This window comes from Leucopleurus acutus, assembly GCF_964270905.1.
Source record: "Leucopleurus acutus genome assembly, chromosome: 20".
Classification (NCBI taxonomy): domain Eukaryota; kingdom Metazoa; phylum Chordata; class Mammalia; order Artiodactyla; family Delphinidae; genus Leucopleurus; species Leucopleurus acutus.
In genome coordinates this window covers 17,816,854-17,836,420 of record NC_139162.1, presented here as the reverse complement: position 1 = coordinate 17,836,420, position 19,567 = coordinate 17,816,854, and the positions used below count along the sequence as shown (strand labels likewise).

Below are 19,567 nucleotides of genomic sequence, written 5' to 3'. Positions count from 1 at the left end.
AATATATGTAAAGTGTTCAGAACCAGCATCTTTCATGGTAAGGGGTGAATAAATGTTGGTTGCTATTATTTTCTTGTTGTCTTTTTTTTTTTTTTTTTTGCGGTACGCGGGCCTCTCACTGTTGTGGCCTCTCCTGTTGCGGAGCACAGGCTCCGAACGCGCAGGCTCAGTGGCCATGGCTCACGGGTCCAGCCGCTTTGCGGCACATGGGATCCTCCCGGACCAGGACACGAACCCGTGTCCCCTGCATTGGCAGGCGGACTCTCAACCACTGCGCCACCAGGGAAGCCCACCACATCTTCTTTATCCATTCCTCTGTTAATGGACATTTAGGTTGTTTCCATATCTTGGCTATTGTAAATAGTGCTGCTGTGAGCATCGGGGTGCATGTATCTCTCTTTTTTTTTAATATTTATTTATTTGGTTGCACTGGGTCTTAGTTGAGGCAGGCGGGCTTCTTCGTTGCAGCTTGCTGGCTCCTTAGTTGCGGCACATGGGCTTCTTAGTTGTGGCATGCAGACTCTTAGTTGCAGCATGCATGTGGGATCTAGTTCTCTGACCAGGGATCTATCCTGGGCCCCCTGCATTGGGAGCGTGGAGTCTTAACCACTGTGCCACCAGGGAAGTCCTGCGTTTTTCTTTTTGAGTTATGGTTTTCTCTGGATATATGCCCAGAAGTGGGATTGCAGGATCATACTGTAGTCCTATTTTTAGTTTTTTAAGGAACCTCCATACTGTTCTCCACAGTGGCTGCACCAATTTACATTCCATGGGGCTTTTATGTTAAGGAATTACAGGGGTTGACAAACCACTGCCCTTGGGCCAAATCCGACCTGCTGCCAGTTTTTGTATAGCCCATGAGCTACAAATGTTTTTCACATTAAAATGGTTGGTGGAAGGGGGAAGCAAAAGAAGAATAATTTTCTGTGACGTGAAATGCAAATTTTAGTGTCCATGTAAAGTTTTATTGAAACAGTCATGCTTATTTATGTATTGTCTATGGCTATTTTTGCACTACAGTGGCAAAATTGAGTAGTTACAATGACAAACAGAAATTGGCCCTCGAAGCCAAAAGTATTTATTTACTGTCTGGCTTTTTACAGAAAAAGTCTGCTGGCCCTATTCTAAGGTAACCATTATTCAAGTGCATGGATATGTATTTCTTTGGCAGACCTTCATTGCTTGCTTTTTCAACAAAGTTTCTTTGGAAGTAACTAATCTTTCCAAATCATTCTTAAGTTTTTCTTCCCATCAAATCAAGCTTTGTATCCTACTTTAAACTCTGTATCCTACTTTAAACTTTTACCCTTTATAATTAAACCTCTTTAAGTAGATTTGAGTAGATATTGCATTTCTTTTCTGAAATCACCAGCTGCAGTCATTAGCTCAGGAGATAGAAGATGCCATTGGCAAAGAGTCCATTCTTTAAAGATGACACAATTACAGTTGGCCCTACTTATCTGCAAACCTGCAGATACGGAGGGCCAGCTAAGTAACTTGAGCATCTCTGGATTTTTATATCCTTGGGGAGTCCTGGAACCAATCCCCCACAGATATTGAAGGACAACTGTATACTTGAATGTTTCAGTGTTTAATTCTGCTGTTATTTTTATTTTTTATTTTTTTGCGGTACACGGGCCTCTCACAGTTGTGGCCTCTCCCGTCGCAGAGCACAGGCTCCGGACGCGCAGGCTCAGCGGCCATGGCTCACGGGTCTAGCCACTCCGCAGCATGTGGGATCTTCCCGGACCGGGGCATGAACCCGTGTCCCCTGCATTGGCAGGCGGACTCTCAACCACTGCGCCACCAGGGAAGCCCTCTGCTGTTATTTTTATTTTCAGTGTCTTCATACTTTTGTCTTCTCATCTCACACCCCTAATTCCAATTTAGAGTAAATTAAAGCATTATAATTTGGATCCTTTATTGTGTCTGTGAAAGGACACAGGACAGTGAAACATCTGATTTTCTCTTTTATTTACAAGTTAAAAATAGATTCTTGGATTTGTAATAGATTCTTGCATTCACTGTGACTTATGGGCTTGCAAGAGAGTAAACCAACTAATTAGAATATAATGTTCCCTTTAAAAGAAGTTGTAACTTCATTTTCTTTTTACTGGGCCTGATGTGGTAAAGACTGATTTCATAGCAGTTGAAGGATCTTCTGTTAATAATTTAAACATAAAGTTATATTCTCAGGCCACAGGCTTCCTGATTTATGTTTGTCAATATTATGAGCCTAACTAACTCTTGGGCATGCTTTAACGAGTTTGAACATTTATGTAGTGAATTAAATAAGTCACTGGAATGGTTTTACTACTTTCATCATTACAGAATTGTAAAGAGAGTCTCCTTCATTTAAAATATCTAGTTTTTATCTTCTTTCATCTTTTAAAATAACTTGCCATAAACCTGGAACTTTTCCTTTCTTGTGATCACATTTCTGGGCTTTATTTTGTTAATTCCACCCTTCAGGAAAATTCCACCATGTTTCTGAAGTTTGTTACTGTCTCAAGCACACTTTTCAGGAGAACTAATCTCTTTTTTGTGTCAGTAACACACTAGGGTAGAGTCATTTGTTGTAGATTTTCCTTGTAGGGTAACTTTGTATAAACTGAAAGTTTATATGCTGTTTAAACCAGTCTTGGCGTTCAATAAGCTGTTGAGATGGAATGAGTAAGCTAGTTAATACATAACTATAGAAGTCTTGGCATCCTGTTTCAAACTGTCTTTGTTTCTACGTTACTTTAGTTCACTGAGTTGCCGAAAATCCAGTGGTACAAAGCATTTCCTGTACACTGTTTTACTTTGTCCAAAAGATATTTATCTGTGGTTCTTATTTGCACATCGCTCTTATTTGAAGACATGGAAAGAAAACATCCTTTTGCGAGTCAAAGTGTAAAGTAGGGTCTTCTCCCTCTCCTTTCAGTGCCCCTCGCTTACCTTTTTTTTCTTCTCCCCTCCCACTTAAAACTTTCTTCGACTAGAAACTCATCAAATTTCAGAAATTATTTCATATCTTTCTTGTTCCTTCCAAGCTTGTAAAAAGGAGGTAACAGGTATATTAATATTTACTAAGGTGTGGATGACAGCCTCCTATTATGCTGCCCTTCTTGGGGTGGTTTTGCATTTTGAGTAAGGAGGCTATTTAGTCTAAAGAAATAAAGTTCTAATGATTAAATAGACTATGAAGCAATACAGATTGCTAATAGAAGAAATATTTGGAGGCAAGAAGGTCTGTGTGTCTCTTTAAAGCATACCTGGTAAGTCACTTGCACCAACAATAGTCCTACTAACAAGTTTGTTTTTCTTTAATAACTTGTCCCACAGAGATCTGAGATCTTCCCTTGGTTACATCTAAGCCTGTCAAAGTTTGTCTACCTGCAACTTGCATCCAAATCATCAATGCCTATGTGGTCTGTGTGATGAGATACAATGAAATTAGAACCAGAAAAGGGAGGGCTAAGAGGCCCTGAAATCTTTGCTAACCTACTTCTAGCTCAGAGTCACCTCTTGGTTACATTACCTTAAAAAGGATAACAGTATGAATGGAACACCAAAAGCAGCAGATCAACAATTAGCCTGAGGGAGTAAAGTGGGTCCTGACATGTAGACACCAGCAGGGGGGACTCTATCCAGGGACTACTCAGCATTCTTGCCCAGTGACTACTGCGACCTGCCTCCCTGGCAAGCCCCATCAAGAGCAGAAGATGACTGGCTTCAGCCCTCTAATGCCCTAACGTACATCAAGTATATGGCTTTAGCAGCTTTCACAAGGCCATTTATCAGTCATCTCCTCCTGTTAGGAAATCAGAAGTGTTACCACTTTGAAGATGGTAAAGAAGAGGGGAAATTTTTTTGTTCTCCTCTTCAGGATAGAATTAATAGGATTCCAGCCCTTCAAAAAGACAATTAAGTGACAATTTTGGTGTTTGTTCATGGACCAGAGGAACTTATTCCCATTATGCCCTGTTGCTTATGCCCTCTTGTAAGATATAAATCCCTGGCTTCTCTTCCATTCATATCTTATGAGGTTAAACAGAGAAGGAATGAAAATTGTAAGGACTGTGAAATGTCAGAGGTGTGGGAGAATCAGCTGGCCACATTGATGTCCACTGTTTTAGAACAGAAGTTCCTGCTAATCTTCATGGAGTGCCAAGTAAATGTCCTGATGGCAGTAGAAAGAGCCCTCTGCTTGGGAGACAAGAGAATGTATCTGTCTTTCAGTAGCTATGTGACCTGGGATCAGCCCGTTAAAAATTTCTCTCTCCTGATTTGTAATACAGAGTTAAGAATATTTTTTTCCACCAAACTCAAATTCTTATGTGGTAATAGGTGCACAAGTGCTTTGCAGATAAAGAGGCTTACAAATGGACACAACGTTTTTTTATTCCACTGTACTGTAGCTGCATATTCTATCTTAACTAAAATCTCTCCCCTGTTCATAAAGGGCTATGTGGAGAAGGGAAACTAAAATCAGAAAAGAGATGATTTCCCCAGAGCTGCAGGGGAAATTCAAGGCTGAAAAGTAATTGTTGTTAATAGATCAGAATTTACCTATGAATTTTTTAAATTGATGAATTTCATAAAAAATTAATTGCATTTAAATTATTTAATTCTCTAAATGGCTTTTGGAAAGGAAATCCTGCCTGTCAGGATCTGCCATGGCAATCTAATTTCCTTCTGACCTTGACAGAAATTATTGTCTCTGTTGACTCTGGTCCAGTCGCGGCAATAAGTTGTATTCATGAAATGTTACAAAAAACAAGTAATTCTTCTACTGTATTCCTTTCAGTAGTGAAATAGAGTTCCAGGCCCTAAAATGCAGGAAAAATTACTAGATATTATTGAGGACACAAAAGGGTCCATGCAGAGAGTCAGATCTATATTTTGTCTCCTGTTTCCTTATTGACCAGGTCAGCAGGAATATTTCTGTGAGGGCATGTGGCTCTCCACCACGTTACTCATCCCCAGGGATCTATTTACTTTAGTTCCCAAATAAAAGGGAGGAGAAATAGTTTCTCTGGATTCCTTTTTCCAGTAATGGCTTTAGTGAGTGAAGTGTGTATTGTGACATTTGACCTTTTTATACCTTTACTCTCTTTTTTCTCCCCAAAATATCTAATATCAAATCTGAAAGTACAAAAAGTGCTGTCTTGGAAAAGGAAGAGCCTACTTGAACTGGTTAGATTACAGAGGCAATTCAAACAATGTAAATGAGATCCAGGAGCCTGGAAAGATAAGATTAAGATTCAAAGATAGGCAGACAAAGACTCCAGGTCTCCACCTCCACTTGAGTCTGGTCCTTAAGAGGAAATGAAATAAAGAGCAGAAGAGATTGGGATGGACATAATAAAAAGGCTGGAGCACAAAAGTTTTAAAATACTGGTAGGAGGTCTTAACTGTCCCTGGGTTAATGTTTGTCAGATGTGGTTTGGCATACCCAGAGATGGAATATTGGGCCAAATGGCTGTAACTGTATGTAAGAACCTTTGAGTCTATATCTTCAATATTTTTCTTGCCTCTTTTAAGAGACTTTTATATTATACTAATATTTTTTAAAGCTGATGCAATGAAAATTAATTTAGAAGGTTTAGAAAATGTTACCCATTAAACTGCCAGCTCTGAAGTAGTAAAGACTGAAATTGTGTTGGCACCATCTTTTACTGACAAATAAGGAAGCAAAGAGCTGGCAGAAGCAATGCCATTCACAAAGCAATGGGAAAGCTCTGGGTTCTGCTTGACTGGTGGTCAAGGGCAGGACCTGGTTCCTGTAGTGGGCATATCATGAAAGAATCCAGATCTCCTACTTCATGTTTGAAGGGAGCAACCATTGTGAATTGTCTGTGAGATCTGCCCCCAAGCTTTGGTCTCTGAGCTCCTGGAAGGCAGAGGTGCGTTTCATATCAGATCCTGCTTACACACATATACCTCTTCTCTTCTAATATGTGAAGATTTTTATATGTTATTTATTTTTCCAGCTTCAACGTGAACTAGATTATGTAGCCCTCCTTTAACCCCTCCCGGCCCAAAACTTACTTTTTTAAAAAATAGCTTTATTGAGATATACTTCATATACTATACAATTTACCAATTTACAGTGTGCAATTCAAAAATTTATTGTATGTTCACAAGGTTGTACAACCATCACCACAATCAATTTTGAAACATTTTCGCCACCCCAAAATAAGCCCTGTACCCATTACCAGTCAGGCAATCACTAATCTTTCTGTCTCTAAGGATTTTCTTATTGTGGATATTTCCTACAAATGAAATCATACATTTTTCTTTTTACTGGCTTCTTTAACTTACATGTTTTCAAAGTTCATCTGTGTTGCAGCATGTACCTTATTCCTTTTTATTGCCAGGTAACATTCCATTGTATGGATATAACACATTTTAAAATCCATCCATCAGTTGGTGGACATTTGAGTTCTTTTCACTTTTTGACTATTATGAATAATGCTGCTTTGAACATTTCATGTTCAAGTTTTTATGTGGGAATGTGTTTTAAATTCTCTTGAGTATATACGAAGGAGTGGAGTTGCTGGGTCATATGGTAACTCTGACTTTTTGAGAAACTGCCAAACTGTTTTCCAAAGTGGCTGCACCGTTTTACATTTCGGCCAGCAGTGTATTAGTGTTTCAGTTTCTTCTCCTCACCAGCACTTGTTCTTGTCTTTTTGATTATAGCCATCCTAATGGGTATGAAGTGGTATCTTGTGGTTTTGATTTGCATTTCCATAATGATTAATGGTATTGAGCATCTTCTTATGTGCCGTTTGTATATTTTCTTTGGAAAATATACGGTTCAGATCCTTTGCCCATTTTGAATTTGACCTATTTGTCTTTTTTAATTGTGTTGTAAGAGTTCTTTATAGATTCTGAAGATAAGCCCTTTATCAAATACATGATTTGCAAATATATTCTCCCATCATTCTATAGGTTGTCTTTTTACTTTCTTGGTGACATTTGACACACAAAAGTTTTTAATATTGGTGAAGTCCAACATACCTATTTTTTCTTTTGCCACTTGTGCTTTTGGTGTTGTATGTGAAATGCCTTTTTGTTTTTTTTGGCTGTGTTGGGTCTCGTTGTAGCGTGTGGGATCTTCGTTGCAGCATGCAGGATCTTTTGTTGCAGCATGCGGGCTTCTCTCTAGTTGTGGTGCATGGGCTCCAGAGTGTGTGGGCTCTGTAGTTGCGGCGCACCGGCTCCAGAGTGTGTGGGCTCTGTAGTTTGTGGCACACGGGCTCTCTAGTTGAGGCATGGGGGCTTAGTAGTTGTGGTGCACAGGCTTAGTTGCCCCGCGGTATGTGGAATCTTAGTTCCCCGACCAGGGATCGAACCCACGTCCCCTGCATTGGAAGGCAGATTGTCAACCACTGGACCACCAGTGAAGTCCCTGAAATGCCTTTGCCTAACCTAAGTCACAAAGATTTACTCCTATGTTTTCTTCTAAGAGTTTTATAATTTTAGCTCTTACACTTAGATCTATGATCATTTGAAGTTACTTTTGTATATGGTGTAAAATAGGGGTTCAGCTCTTTTACATGTGGATGTCCAGTTGTCCTAGCACCATTTGTTGAAAAACTACTATCTTCCTGATTGAATTATCTTGGCATTCTTGTTGAAAATCAATTGACCATAAAAATGAGAGTTTATTTCTAGACTCTCAATTTATTCCATTGATCTGCAGGTGTGTCTTTAGGCTAGTACCAGATTGTCTCGATCTTTGTAGCTTTGTAGTAAGTTTTTAAATTAGGAAATGGGAGTCCTCCAGCTTTGTTCTTCTTTTTCAAGATTGTTTGGTTATTCTGTATCCCTTACATTCCCATGTGAATTTTAGGATCAGCTTGCTAACTTCTGGGGGGGGGGAAAAAGGCAGCTGAGGTTTTGATAGAGATTACTTTGAATCTATAGATCAATTTTGGCAGCATTGCCAATCCATGAATGTGGGATGTCTTTCCATTTATTTAGTTTTTCTTTAATTTCTTTTAACAATGTTTTGTAGTTTTCAGAGTACAAGTGTTCCACTTCTTTTGTTAAATTTATTCTTAAGCATTTATTCTTTTTGATTGATTCAGTTATAAATTGAATTGTTTTCTTAATTTCATTTTCAGAGTATTAATTGCTAGTCTCAGTACCTACTTTTGACACCTGGTAGCAAGAGCTAAAAAGTAGGTTAGGAGGCGTCAGTTGCTTCAAGTGGAGTAAATTACTTTCATGCCTGCATTGAGAGTGAAGTAGGCATCAGCACTTCTGAGCTGGTGAGGCCACACCCTACAATGACTGTGCTATCAATGACCTGATTCCTCTGTGACTATCACAGAAAAAGACTTTCTCTTGCTAAAGAATGTAGAAATTTTCAATCATTCCATGCAGCTTAACATTTTATTTACTACCCTTATTGTGTAGAGAAAGCACCATACTATTTGAATCATTATTCATTTGGAAAAAAAAGTTAATATCTAAAAGATTATCTTATCCTTTGGCTGACTGTGACTTTGCAACCAGTTAACAGAGTGTAAGAGTGTCCTGAAGGCATTGCAGTAGAAGTGATCCAGCTGGAGATTAATTATTACGATGCAAACCTCATTCTACATCATAGAACAAAGACTTTTGTCCTTTCTGAACACACGTATAAATTCAGATTCACCAAACTAAAAAATATATCTCTAGTTAAGCCATTCCCTTGCTCAAATAAGCATTATCAGTCTTTTCAAATTATCAGCTGTACTGGATCAGCTGGACATACATATGCAAAATTTCCTTCACCTCTAAATCTCTAGTGCCTGTTAGAGTCCCTTGCACATTGTAGTGCATGTTAAATGTTTTAATGTTTTTATTGAATTAGCTAGATGGAAGAGCTGGAGTCTGGAGATTAAATTCTGATATACAGGGGTCTGTGAATTCTTTAAAAGAATTTTTTAGGGCTTCCCTGGTGGCGCAGTGGTTGAGAGTCCGCCTGCCGATGCAGGGGACACGGGTTCGTGCCCCAGTCCGGGAAGATCCCACATGCTGCGGAGCGGCTGGGCCCGTGAGCCATGGCTGCTGAAAGAATTTTTTAAATGTTGTGTTTTCATTTCAATGATAATTCTGAATCACCTGGATCCACATTATAATCAAGTTGCACTGCGCAATTTCAGTGCCCATGTTTGTGTTTAAGAAACATTGGTCTAAAACATTACTCAGAATGTATGTTAACTTCTGATTACAGAGGAGTGCTGGCTGTAAGTGATCATTCAGTCTTTGGAAAATATAATTGCCTTTACCCAGCAGCACCTTAACCAGCAGGATAGGATATTTCTTAGTTATTTCCTGTTGGTAGATAGAAGAGAGTAGATAAGAATGATTTTTTATCAGTGTTCCCTTCTATGTCTCAAAAAAAAAGGAGGGGGTGTAGAAAGAGAGAAAGAAGGGAAGAGAAGAAGGAAAGAAGGAATAGAGGGCTCTGCAGACATTAATTACGGAGTTTTGAAAGGATGGTGTAAAGATTTGGCCAACAGTGGAATTTTCTTTCTCACTTGATTTTTCTCGATTTCACTTTTATGACCTGTTTCACTGAACTAGAAGAGTAGTCAAGCCCTTGAAGTCAGCAGGTCCCCTGACTCCAGTAGTTTACTGTGATAGCGCTCTTTCACTATGTAAGTGTCTCTTGTTTCAGGTCATTTCAGATCCTTTATGACGGAAGGTGGGATCTGATAGGCATAAATGAATCTATCAATGTAGATTTCAAAGTACCATTGCAAAGCTTGACTAAAAAAAAATCTTCCAAGTCCTAATTTGTTGAAGGAATCTTTTCATATATACGATAATTGATACAAACAAGTCACAGGCAGGTTAAAATTTTTCCAGCTCTCTTTTCACTATGCACTTGATTTTTCACCTTCCAAAGCAACGCGTTTTTTTTATCAAGTTTGTTCAAACAAATCTAGATCCTTCATTTGTTTCCTTGAACACACTGCTGTTTGCTTCTCAATAAGTGTTGATTATTGCTGACTTCCTGAGAAGAATATGGAGATGCAAATAGCCAGGTGTTGTCATTGTCATTGCACAAAGGAAAAGCAATTAGAGCTGAACTAGGATAAACCCTACTGACTAGAATCAAATTGAGTAAGTTTCTAAAAGTAGTCTTGGGTTTACTGTGTTCATTTCCCTGAAGATGTTTCTGAACGCCTGAGGAAAAGATGGCAGTTTCTCCAACTTCAGTTCCATGGGTATCTCTTAGTCTAAATATTGTAGTCTACTGTGAATACTTTCTGAAAATGGGGGTGAGGGAGTTCAGAAATCAATACCATTTTTTCTAAAAGCCATATAATATGGATACTTTTAAGGAGGCAACAGGATGGTAATGAATATTTGCCCTTGTCAGGGGGCAAGTGTATGCCACCTTTTCTGACAAAAGGTGAATTAGAATCTTGGAACCTTATGGTTCAAATAAGTTTCAACTGAAGCAATACAAACTTCTCATCTGGATAAAGAAAAACACAAAAAGGCAAAAGCCAAAATATATATATATTAACCAAAACCCCTCCTGGATGATATAATTGAGATTTTGTTGCTTAATCAGAAACTAAGGAATAGCAGTGGGTGTCCCAAAGCCTGAGTTTTTAGTTTATAATGAACTAGTTAGTCAGTAGTTGCGAAATATACTCAGCATATAACCCCTTCACATGAACTCCTACTGTAAATAGTTACTCACCTTTCTTTATTTAATAGGTTGGCAGACGTATAAAGATGACTCTGCTCTTTGGCAAAGTATATATATGTATTACACACACTGATATTTTGAGTCATGCCATATACTAGAGTATTGTCCCAATTAAAATTATAATTAGAAGAAAGAAAATTATTGGGTTTAATTTTTTCTTTTATATGTTATAAAATTGACTTTCGAATCCTTTTAAAAACATATACTGCTTTAAGTTTGTCTTGGCAAATCTAACTTTTCTGGCTTTGTATTATTTTTAAATTATTATATTTATTTATTTATTTGGTTGCACTGGGTCTTAGTTGAGGCAGGCAGGCTCCTTAGTTGTGGCTCGCCAGCTCCTTAGTTGCAGCACATGGGCTCCTTAGTTGTGGCATGCGAACTCTTAGTTGCGGCATGCGTGTGGGATCTAGTTCCCTGAGCAGGGATCGAACCCAGGCCCCCTGCATTGAGAGCGCAGAATCTTAACCATTGTGCCACCAGGGAAGTTTCTCTGGCTTTGTATTGATAAACATAGAACTGACATAGAAGTACTCTATAGCGTTAAATTTTCATATGTCATATCAGAATGCTTTTGGCTGCAGGTAACAGAAATTCCCAACTCAGTTGGCTTAAACAATAAGGAATGAATCATTGCATATGACAGAAAGTTCTGAACTGGTTAATCCTTTGCCTCCATGACATCATTCAAGATCCAAAATCTTTTCATCTTTCTGCTCTGCCAGCCTCAGCTTTATTGGTCTCATCCCCTGGTTCCTCATAGTTTCATTTGGCTGCAGCAGCTCTGAGGTGTCATATTCTTTTTTTTTTTTGAGGTGTCATATTCTTATCATAACCAGAGGCAAAATATTTTCTTAGGGTCTTCCAACAGATTTTCCTTCACATCTCATTGTTCAGACTGGGTCACATGCCCAAAGCAGTTAAGGCAAGGGGATATGTCCACCGTGATTCATTTAAAGCAACAAAGACCTTAGCCTGAATCACATAAGTGATGGTTGGGCAGGGGGGAAGGTGGATATTTGAACAGAATTAGAGTACTGTTTACAAGGAAGAATGGGAAAATGCCAGTGAGGTGTACACAACAAATTTTGACATGTAGGGGTCCCTAAAGCTCAAATTAAGAACCCTTTTTGTAGGATCTTTAAATTCTATTATTGCAGCCCTTGAAGCTGTATTCTCTGATCATATGCATTCATTTTGTTCTGCATAGAAACCTGGTCAGGGCTGACCCCCAACCTGGAGACTAGGATCCAGTACAGTCTTAAGAAACCAGCCACACAGCATGACAAGAGCTAGGGAGAAGGAGGACAGTCAGAGGCTAGCAGAGCCTCCAGGAAATGGGGGCAGAGCTGTAAATCCCCGAAGAAGACCAGGTTTGAGCAAGGGTGTGGCAAATCTTGACTGTGTATGTGAGGTCTAAGAGAGGTCAGGTTGCAGAGAACGTGACAGCAGGGCACTTTGAGAAATGCATGCAGAGTGGATGCAGGGAGTGTCCCAGCTCGTCCAGTCCAATACCTGGAAAACAAGGTAGTAAGTGGGCCCAGAACCAGCTGACTGGATACAGTACAGGGCTCTTGAGATCCAAGTCTCCACTGGCTCCTCTTAGGTACGCTTGGGAGTGGGGTTGGTGGAGCATGCAGTTAAATGGATGCTCATTTGGAAAGTTGTAATGAAGCTCTGGCAGGGCAGGAATTTATACAAATGGGATGTTAAAATTTGGTTTTGTTAATGTAATGGTATGCCCTTGACTTTTATGGTAGGTCAGTGTAAGAAACAGCCATATGATTTCTACATTGAATATAAAAGTTCTGTTGTCCATTCTGCTCTTCCCTTTTCCCCCAGGTCTTCACATGACTTGTTCCTTCAGCTCTTCTCTGACAGCTTTTCCCTGAGCCCTCACCCCTGACTCTTAACTGCTCCCCGCTCCTTAGTTTTCTTCATAGCTCTTATTGCTGCTGGAAAGTTTATTTACTATTTATTGTCTTTCTCCTCCACTAGAAGTAGGCTTCATAAAGATGGGAACTTTGCTTTCTTGTTCATGCTATATTATCTCCAGTAATGAGAACGTACTTGCAATATTGTAGGCACTCAATTAAGATTTGCTGAATGGTGGCGCAGTGGTTAAGAATCCGCCTGCCAATGCAGGGGACCCGGGTTCAAACCCTGGTCCGGGAAGATCCCACACGCCGCAGAGCAACTAAGCCCGTGTGCCACAACTACTGGGCCTGTGCGCCTAGAGCCCGTGCTCTGCAACAAGAGAAGCCAGCGCAGGCAGAAGGCAGCACACCGCAACAAAGAGTAGCCCCCCGCTCCCCGCAACTAGAGAAAGACAGCGGGCAGCAACGAAGACCCAATGCAGCCAAAAATAAATAAATAAAATAAATAAAAAAAGATTTGCTGAATGAATGAGATACCTCTTCGTATTCTTCCTGAAGTTTTTGTCTCCTAACGAATCTATGTTCTTTCTTTTATTGAGTAATGGGAACTATATTTTCTGTTTCCTTTTTTGCCTCAGCTACCAGAATTGCTAAACTAAATTTGGGGTTCATTTGCAATAACCATTCTTAGCTTGGGATATGTGTACTTCTTCAATTACTATAGAACTTCTAAAAAGTATTCAATTCAGTTTCAATATTTTTTATTGTAAGTTGCCTCAAATCCCATAGGGAAGGAAATGAGGATTGAAGAATAATAAATGAACTGACTGATTGACTGAAGGGTAACTGGGAGAAGTCAAAAAAGAACACCAGGCTTTTGAGTCTGGATGAAAAAGAATACTGGAGCTGTTGTTAATGGAAATTGGTACCAGATCAAAAAATTACTCATAAAAGTATCTTTCTCTGTCACCATTTTGGGCACAACTCACTCCATTGTTATTGCTTAGTCAGTTTTTTTTCCTCTTCCCCAGTAGGCTTTGAATGCCATGAGGGGAGGGACTCTTTCTTTCTTGTTTATGGTCCATAGTGCCTAGCACAGTACCTGGCACATAGTGTCTTTTCTTTACCACTTATTTTTTTAATCCATTTTTAATTGAAATATAGTTAATTTCTACGTTGTGTTAGTTTACCACTTATTTTTAACTTTAAATCCCTACATTAGTAAATATTAACTAGTTTGTCATCTGCTCTTACCTTTTCAAACTGCAATTTCCCCTCCTTATGGATTTCCAGACTTCCTTCATTTCTCAGTGACTTCCTTCCCATCAAGGACCTTCATTCCTTTAACCACAGCAGCCTCCCACTCCAGTGCTCATGAATATGTGCCTTTTCTTCCTTTCTAAGTCTCCTGAATCTCATTCCCCTGATGGCTAAGCCAAAGGTGACTCATCACCTCATAGACTTCCAACTGGAAGGGGCCAGAGAGACCATCTCATCTAATTGACTCATCTCCAGTTGGTCCAGGGAGGTGAAGGGAATTGCCCTGAGTCACACTGCTAGTTGGCAGCAGGGCCAAAATTAGAACACAGAGCTCTTAACTCTGGATGCACATCTCACACTGCAGAAGGAGCAAGCCCGTTTCTAGCTCCAAAAAGGGAAAGTACTATAACAAAAGTAGAAAGAGGGCTTCCCTGGTGGCGCAGTGGTTGGGAGTCCGCCTGCCGATGTGGGGGGCGCGCGTTCGTGCCCCGGTCCGGGAGGATCCCACGTGCCGCAGAGCGGTTGGGCCTGTGAGCCATGGCCACTGGGCCTGTGCGTCCGGGGCCTGTGCTCCGCGACGGGAGAGGCCACGGCCGTGGGAGGCCTGCCTACAGCAAAAAAAAAAAAAAAAAAATGTAGAAAGATATGTTTTCCTCTTAGTTGGAAATATCTTAAATGCATTGTATCATAGGAGTTAAGTGTCAGACTACCTAAGTTTGATCTTGGTTGTATTTACTCTTTGGACAAGTTATTTAACCTTTCTATTGTAGTAAATCCTTTTTCTCTTTTTTCTATGCATTTGTATATTTAATATACATATTTAAATCTGTAAGTGTGGTTTGTTTAATATTGAGAGAAGTTATGTGTGTGCATTTTTACATACATAAATGGAATGATACTGGTTCTATTAGTTTCTTTCACTTAACAGTGTCTTAAGGAAATTAAATATTTCCTTAAGGAATATTAAATTTTCTTTAATAGCTTCTTTTTGGCCACGTGGCAGGTGGGATCTTAGTTCCCCGACCAGGGATCGAACCCATGCCCCCTGCAGTAGAAGCACAGCGTATTAACCACTAGATCGCCAGGGAAGTCCCAGGGGAACCTTTCTATATTGTTGCAGTTAATTCTATCTTGTTCCTTTTAATGACCACATAGTATTCCATAATATGTATGGTTATTTAACCACTTCCACATTAATTAATATTTAATTTATATCTTCTCATTTTTTACTATTACAGTTCTGCAGAGAAGCCTTTATGCAGATTTTGTTGTGTATACATGTGACTGCCTTCACTAGGACTGATATTCAGAAATGCAAATACTAGTAGGCACAAAGTCCCCTCTTTTCTATTCTGAAAATAGGCTATGGCTAAGTCATTCATTGATTCAATTTCTGCAATATATGTTGATATTAACTGAGCAGGAGGTGAGTCTTGTGACTGCATGTATTGTGTTAGGAACTGGGAGCATTTTAGAGAAATTAGTCCTCATCTTTTTCTTGTATTGTAAGGAAAGTACATTGTGTTCCTCACTTTGAGGGAAAACAAAAAATAAACTTCCTCCTCCTCCCCCTTCCAAGTGACTAAGATTAGTGAAATTATGCTAAGCAACCTCTGCTTGACTCTGTGATGGCATTAACTGCACAGTACTGTAATTGTTGGTACTTATCTGTTTATACCCACCCCCTAAACTTTGGGCTGCTTAAAGGGTAAAGATTATGTTTTATCAATTTTTGTATCCCTAGAACATTAGCATGATACTGGTGCATAATTACATTTTATTGAATAAATGAGTGAATTCAGTTCAACATTGATATTTGTTGAGTACCTAGTATGTGCAAAGATTACTAAGAACCAGTAGGAACAGAGATGAAGCAAAGTTTTACCCTCAAGGAATTTATAGTCTAATGGGAGAAATAGATATAGGCTGAAAACATCTAGGAATCAAGGCATTAGTAACAAGTGTGATTTAAGTACAAACTACTGTGGGACTTCCAAGGAGGACTAATTAAGGCTGACTGAGAATATTAAGGGAGGTTTTCACAAAGGAAGTGGCATTTGAGACATTTTAACTGGGCCTGACAGGGCAGGTTGGTGACTTTTCTATGTAAGTTATCATTTTGGTGACTTTAAACATATGCTTCAGAAACCATTTTGTCACCATTTAGATATCATGTTACCTTAGGGCTACAGAAAGGCTGGAAGTGGAGTGTTATACTTGGGTTCTGGAACTAGGGCCTCAGAGCCAAGATCAAGTCAAAGCAGTTTTAGTTCTCAGCCCATCTGTGGAGGAAGAAGTTGTTTCCATTAAAAAAAAAAAAGAAGTCAATTCTAAGTGCCTTGGCGTGCTGTTTCTCCTCTCTTTAAGAATAAAATAATGCAAAAACCTTTCTTGGCCCCACTTCTTGAACAGCTACCACCCCATTTCTTTGATATGCTGTGCAGAAAACTCCTTAAGTGATCTGTCTCCAATTCTTTTTCTCACATTATATTTTAAACCCACTTCTATCATGCGCTCACCCCTGCCAGTGCATCAAAACTGTTCTTGTCGGGCTTCCCTGGTGACTCAGTGGTTAAGAATCCACCTGGCAATGCAGGGGACACGGGTTCGAGCCCTGGTCCGGGAAGATCCCACATGCCGTGGAGCAACTAAGCCTGTGCGCCACAACTACTGAGCCTGTGCTGTAGAGCCCACAAGCCACAGCTACTGAGCCCACATGCCACAACTACCGAAGCCCACGTGCCCAGAGCCCGTGCTCTGCAACAAGAGAAGCCACCGCAATGAGAAGCCCACACACCGCCATGAAGAGTAGCCCCTGCTCGCCGCAACTGGAGAAAGCCAATGCACAGCAACAAAGACCCAACGCAGCCAAAAATAAACAAATTTATTTTAAAAAAAAAAACAAAACTGTTCTTGTCAGGGTCAACAGTGACCTCATTGTTACTAAATCTAATGGTCAATTTTTAGTCTTCTTTTACCTGACTTATTAGCAGCATTTGATGCAGACCATTCTTTCCTCTCTGATACACTTTCTTCCCTTAATTTCTAGAATACCATGCTAATTCTTCTCCTACATGACTGGTTATTCCTTTTCAGTCTCCTTTGCTGGTTCTTCCCTTCCCAGACCCTTCCCAGACTTAATGTTAAAGGAAGGGTACAGGTTTGGTCCTCGGTCCTCTTCCTTTCCCTGCCTAAACTCACTCCCTTGATTATACATCTAGTTTCAAGGTTTTAAATATAATCTACATTCCATTGATTCCAAAATGTATATCTTCAACCCAGACTTCTCTTCTGAACTCTCTATATATCTTCCACTACTTCCTCAACATATCTCCTGCTCCGGGCCTGCTTCACTTGGAGACTTTCCCACCTCAGTTGATAGTAACTTCATCCTTCCAGGCACAAAAGCAAAAATCCTGGAAGTCATTATTGGAGTCCTCTGGAAATCAAGTTGGTGTAATCTTCAGAATATATGCAGAATCTTTTTCTCACCCCTTCTACTGTTCAAGTCGCCATCCTCTCTCACACAGCTTACTGGAGCAGCTTCCTGATTTGTACCCTTGCTCCACCCCAGACACACATACAGACACATACACTACTGCATGTTCTTAGCACTGCAGCCAGAGTCATCTTTTAGCACCTTTTTGCTCAAAATCCTCCAAAGGCCTCTCATTTTACTCAGAAAAAGTCCAGGTCCTTACAGAGGCCTACCAAGGCTTATAAGCTCTGCACCAGCACCCACCCCTGCCATCACCCCTCTAGCCTCCTCTTGGGCTTTCTTGATGTTCCTCCACAGTCATGCTCCCCCACAAGCTTTTTTTCACACTAGCTGTTCTCTCTTCCTGCTGTGCTCCTCCCCCAGATGTCCACATGGACGACAGCCTCACCCTCTAGCCTTTGATTAAATGTCTCAACCATCTCAATGAAGCCAACCCTGGCCATCTTTTTAAAAACTGAAGTCTGCCACCATCTTCATTTCTCTTTTTCTTTTTTCCACGCTGCTTTCCTCCTCCTGCCCCCCCGCCATGGCATTTATAACCTTCTAACATACTGTATAATTTACACTACAATGGAAACTCCAAGAGGGCAAGACTTTGCTTCTTTTGTTCACCATATATCCCAAGCATCAGAAGCCGTGCTTAGCATCTAGTGGGACTCTTAGTAAAGATCTGCCAAATGAGTGAAGAATCATAGATCTCTCTTTGACAAGACCCAAAATGCCTTGATTGTCTTTCACTCAATTTGCTTGAGTAGGTAGTGTGATAGTGTAGGAAGAGTACTGGGCTAATGACCAGGCTCTAGCCTAGGACCATACTTGCTGTTTGTGTGACTGTGACAGTTGCATTGAGTTTGTGAAAGTTTATTAAGCTATGCACTTATGATATGTACATTTTTCTCTTTTATATATACATAAATTTTAAAGTCTTCAAATATTTTATTTCCACATGTAGGTTTTTAGATTATAATTGGGATTCTACTTGCTCTTTCACAAAATAATTCATCATGAATATTTTCCCTAACATTATTCTTCCAGAGCATGATTTTTAATGGTTATGTAAGTACTTTGAAAAGTATAAAACACTATACAGGGCTTCCCTGCTGGCGCAGTGGTTGGGAGTCCGCCTGCCGATGCAGGGGACACGGGTTCGTGCCCCGGTCCGGGAGGATCCCGCATGCCGCGGAGCGGCTGGGCCCGTGAGCCATGGCCTCTGGGCCTGCGCGTCCGGAGCGTGTGCTCCGTGGCGGGAGAGGCCGCAGCAGTGAGGGGCCTGCGTACCACAAAAAAAACACAAAAAAACCAAAAAAACACCATACAGTGTGCCATGGTGATATGTTATTCCTTCTTTAAGAAATTGAAAGTTTGTTTTGAAGTAATTTGATTTCTTCCCTTTTTCTCCAGGGGACATGGTCTCAGAGTACCGAGAACCTTTGATCCACACCTTCCTGAGGGGAGCAAGAGATCCAGATAGTGCTCACAGGGCCAGCAGCTTATCCAATCTTGGAGAACTGTGCCAGAGGTTGGACTTCATGCTGGGCTCTGTGGTTCACGAGGTACTGCATGTTGATTCCTTTCTCTAAAGTTTGTTTTTACTTGAACCTATGATATAGCTCAGCACTGGGAGTTAGGAGACCTGTGTTCTTTTTCTAGATCCGGTAAGTCATTTAACCTCCCTCAGCCTCGCTAGTCTCATATGTATATTGAAAGTTGATTTAGTAGGAATTTTTTAATTGCAAGTGACAGGAAGTCATCTTAACCTACTTTAAGCCATAAAAGAGGATTTATTATAAAGAGTCCAAGGAAACATAACAGAATTGAAGAAGCTTTGAGGAAGTGCAAGCAGAAGTTTACCCTAGTTTTCTGGGCCATCTGTGAGTCTCACCTCTGTTTACAGAAAACTCTCAGGCAAATACATACTCTAATTGGCCCTCTTCGGTTGGAGGTGCCTTGTATTCAGGGAGACAGGGTCTTATCAGAAAAGATTAATTAAGTTCCATGTTTTGTTCACCGCCTTATACCCAGTGCCTGGTACGTAGTAGGTAAAGGATAAATGAGCAGCCAAAATAATAGCCATACAAGATGTTGGCACTGGACACGTCTCCAGTGTTTAGAGTTTAAGATTTAAACTGGTTTTAGAGTTTAAGATTTAGTGAAAGGTACATTGCACTGTTGTCCTCCATGAATATCTTTCTTTAGCCTCTTAAATTTTATCTTTGCCCT

At 40.2% G+C, this 19,567-nt stretch overlaps 1 protein-coding gene across 1 annotated transcript in view; it reads left to right on the top strand.

Moving 5' to 3' along the window:
• TANGO6 (transport and golgi organization 6 homolog) overlaps window positions 1-19,567 on the top strand; it is a 176,201-nt gene that overhangs the window by 115,624 nt on the left and 41,010 nt on the right. Inside the window, exon 16 of the mRNA XM_082862666.1 lies at window positions 18,749-18,900. Within this exon, the coding sequence (XP_082718792.1) occupies window positions 18,749-18,900 (152 nt within the window). The remainder of the gene's footprint in view (window positions 1-18,748; window positions 18,901-19,567) is intronic.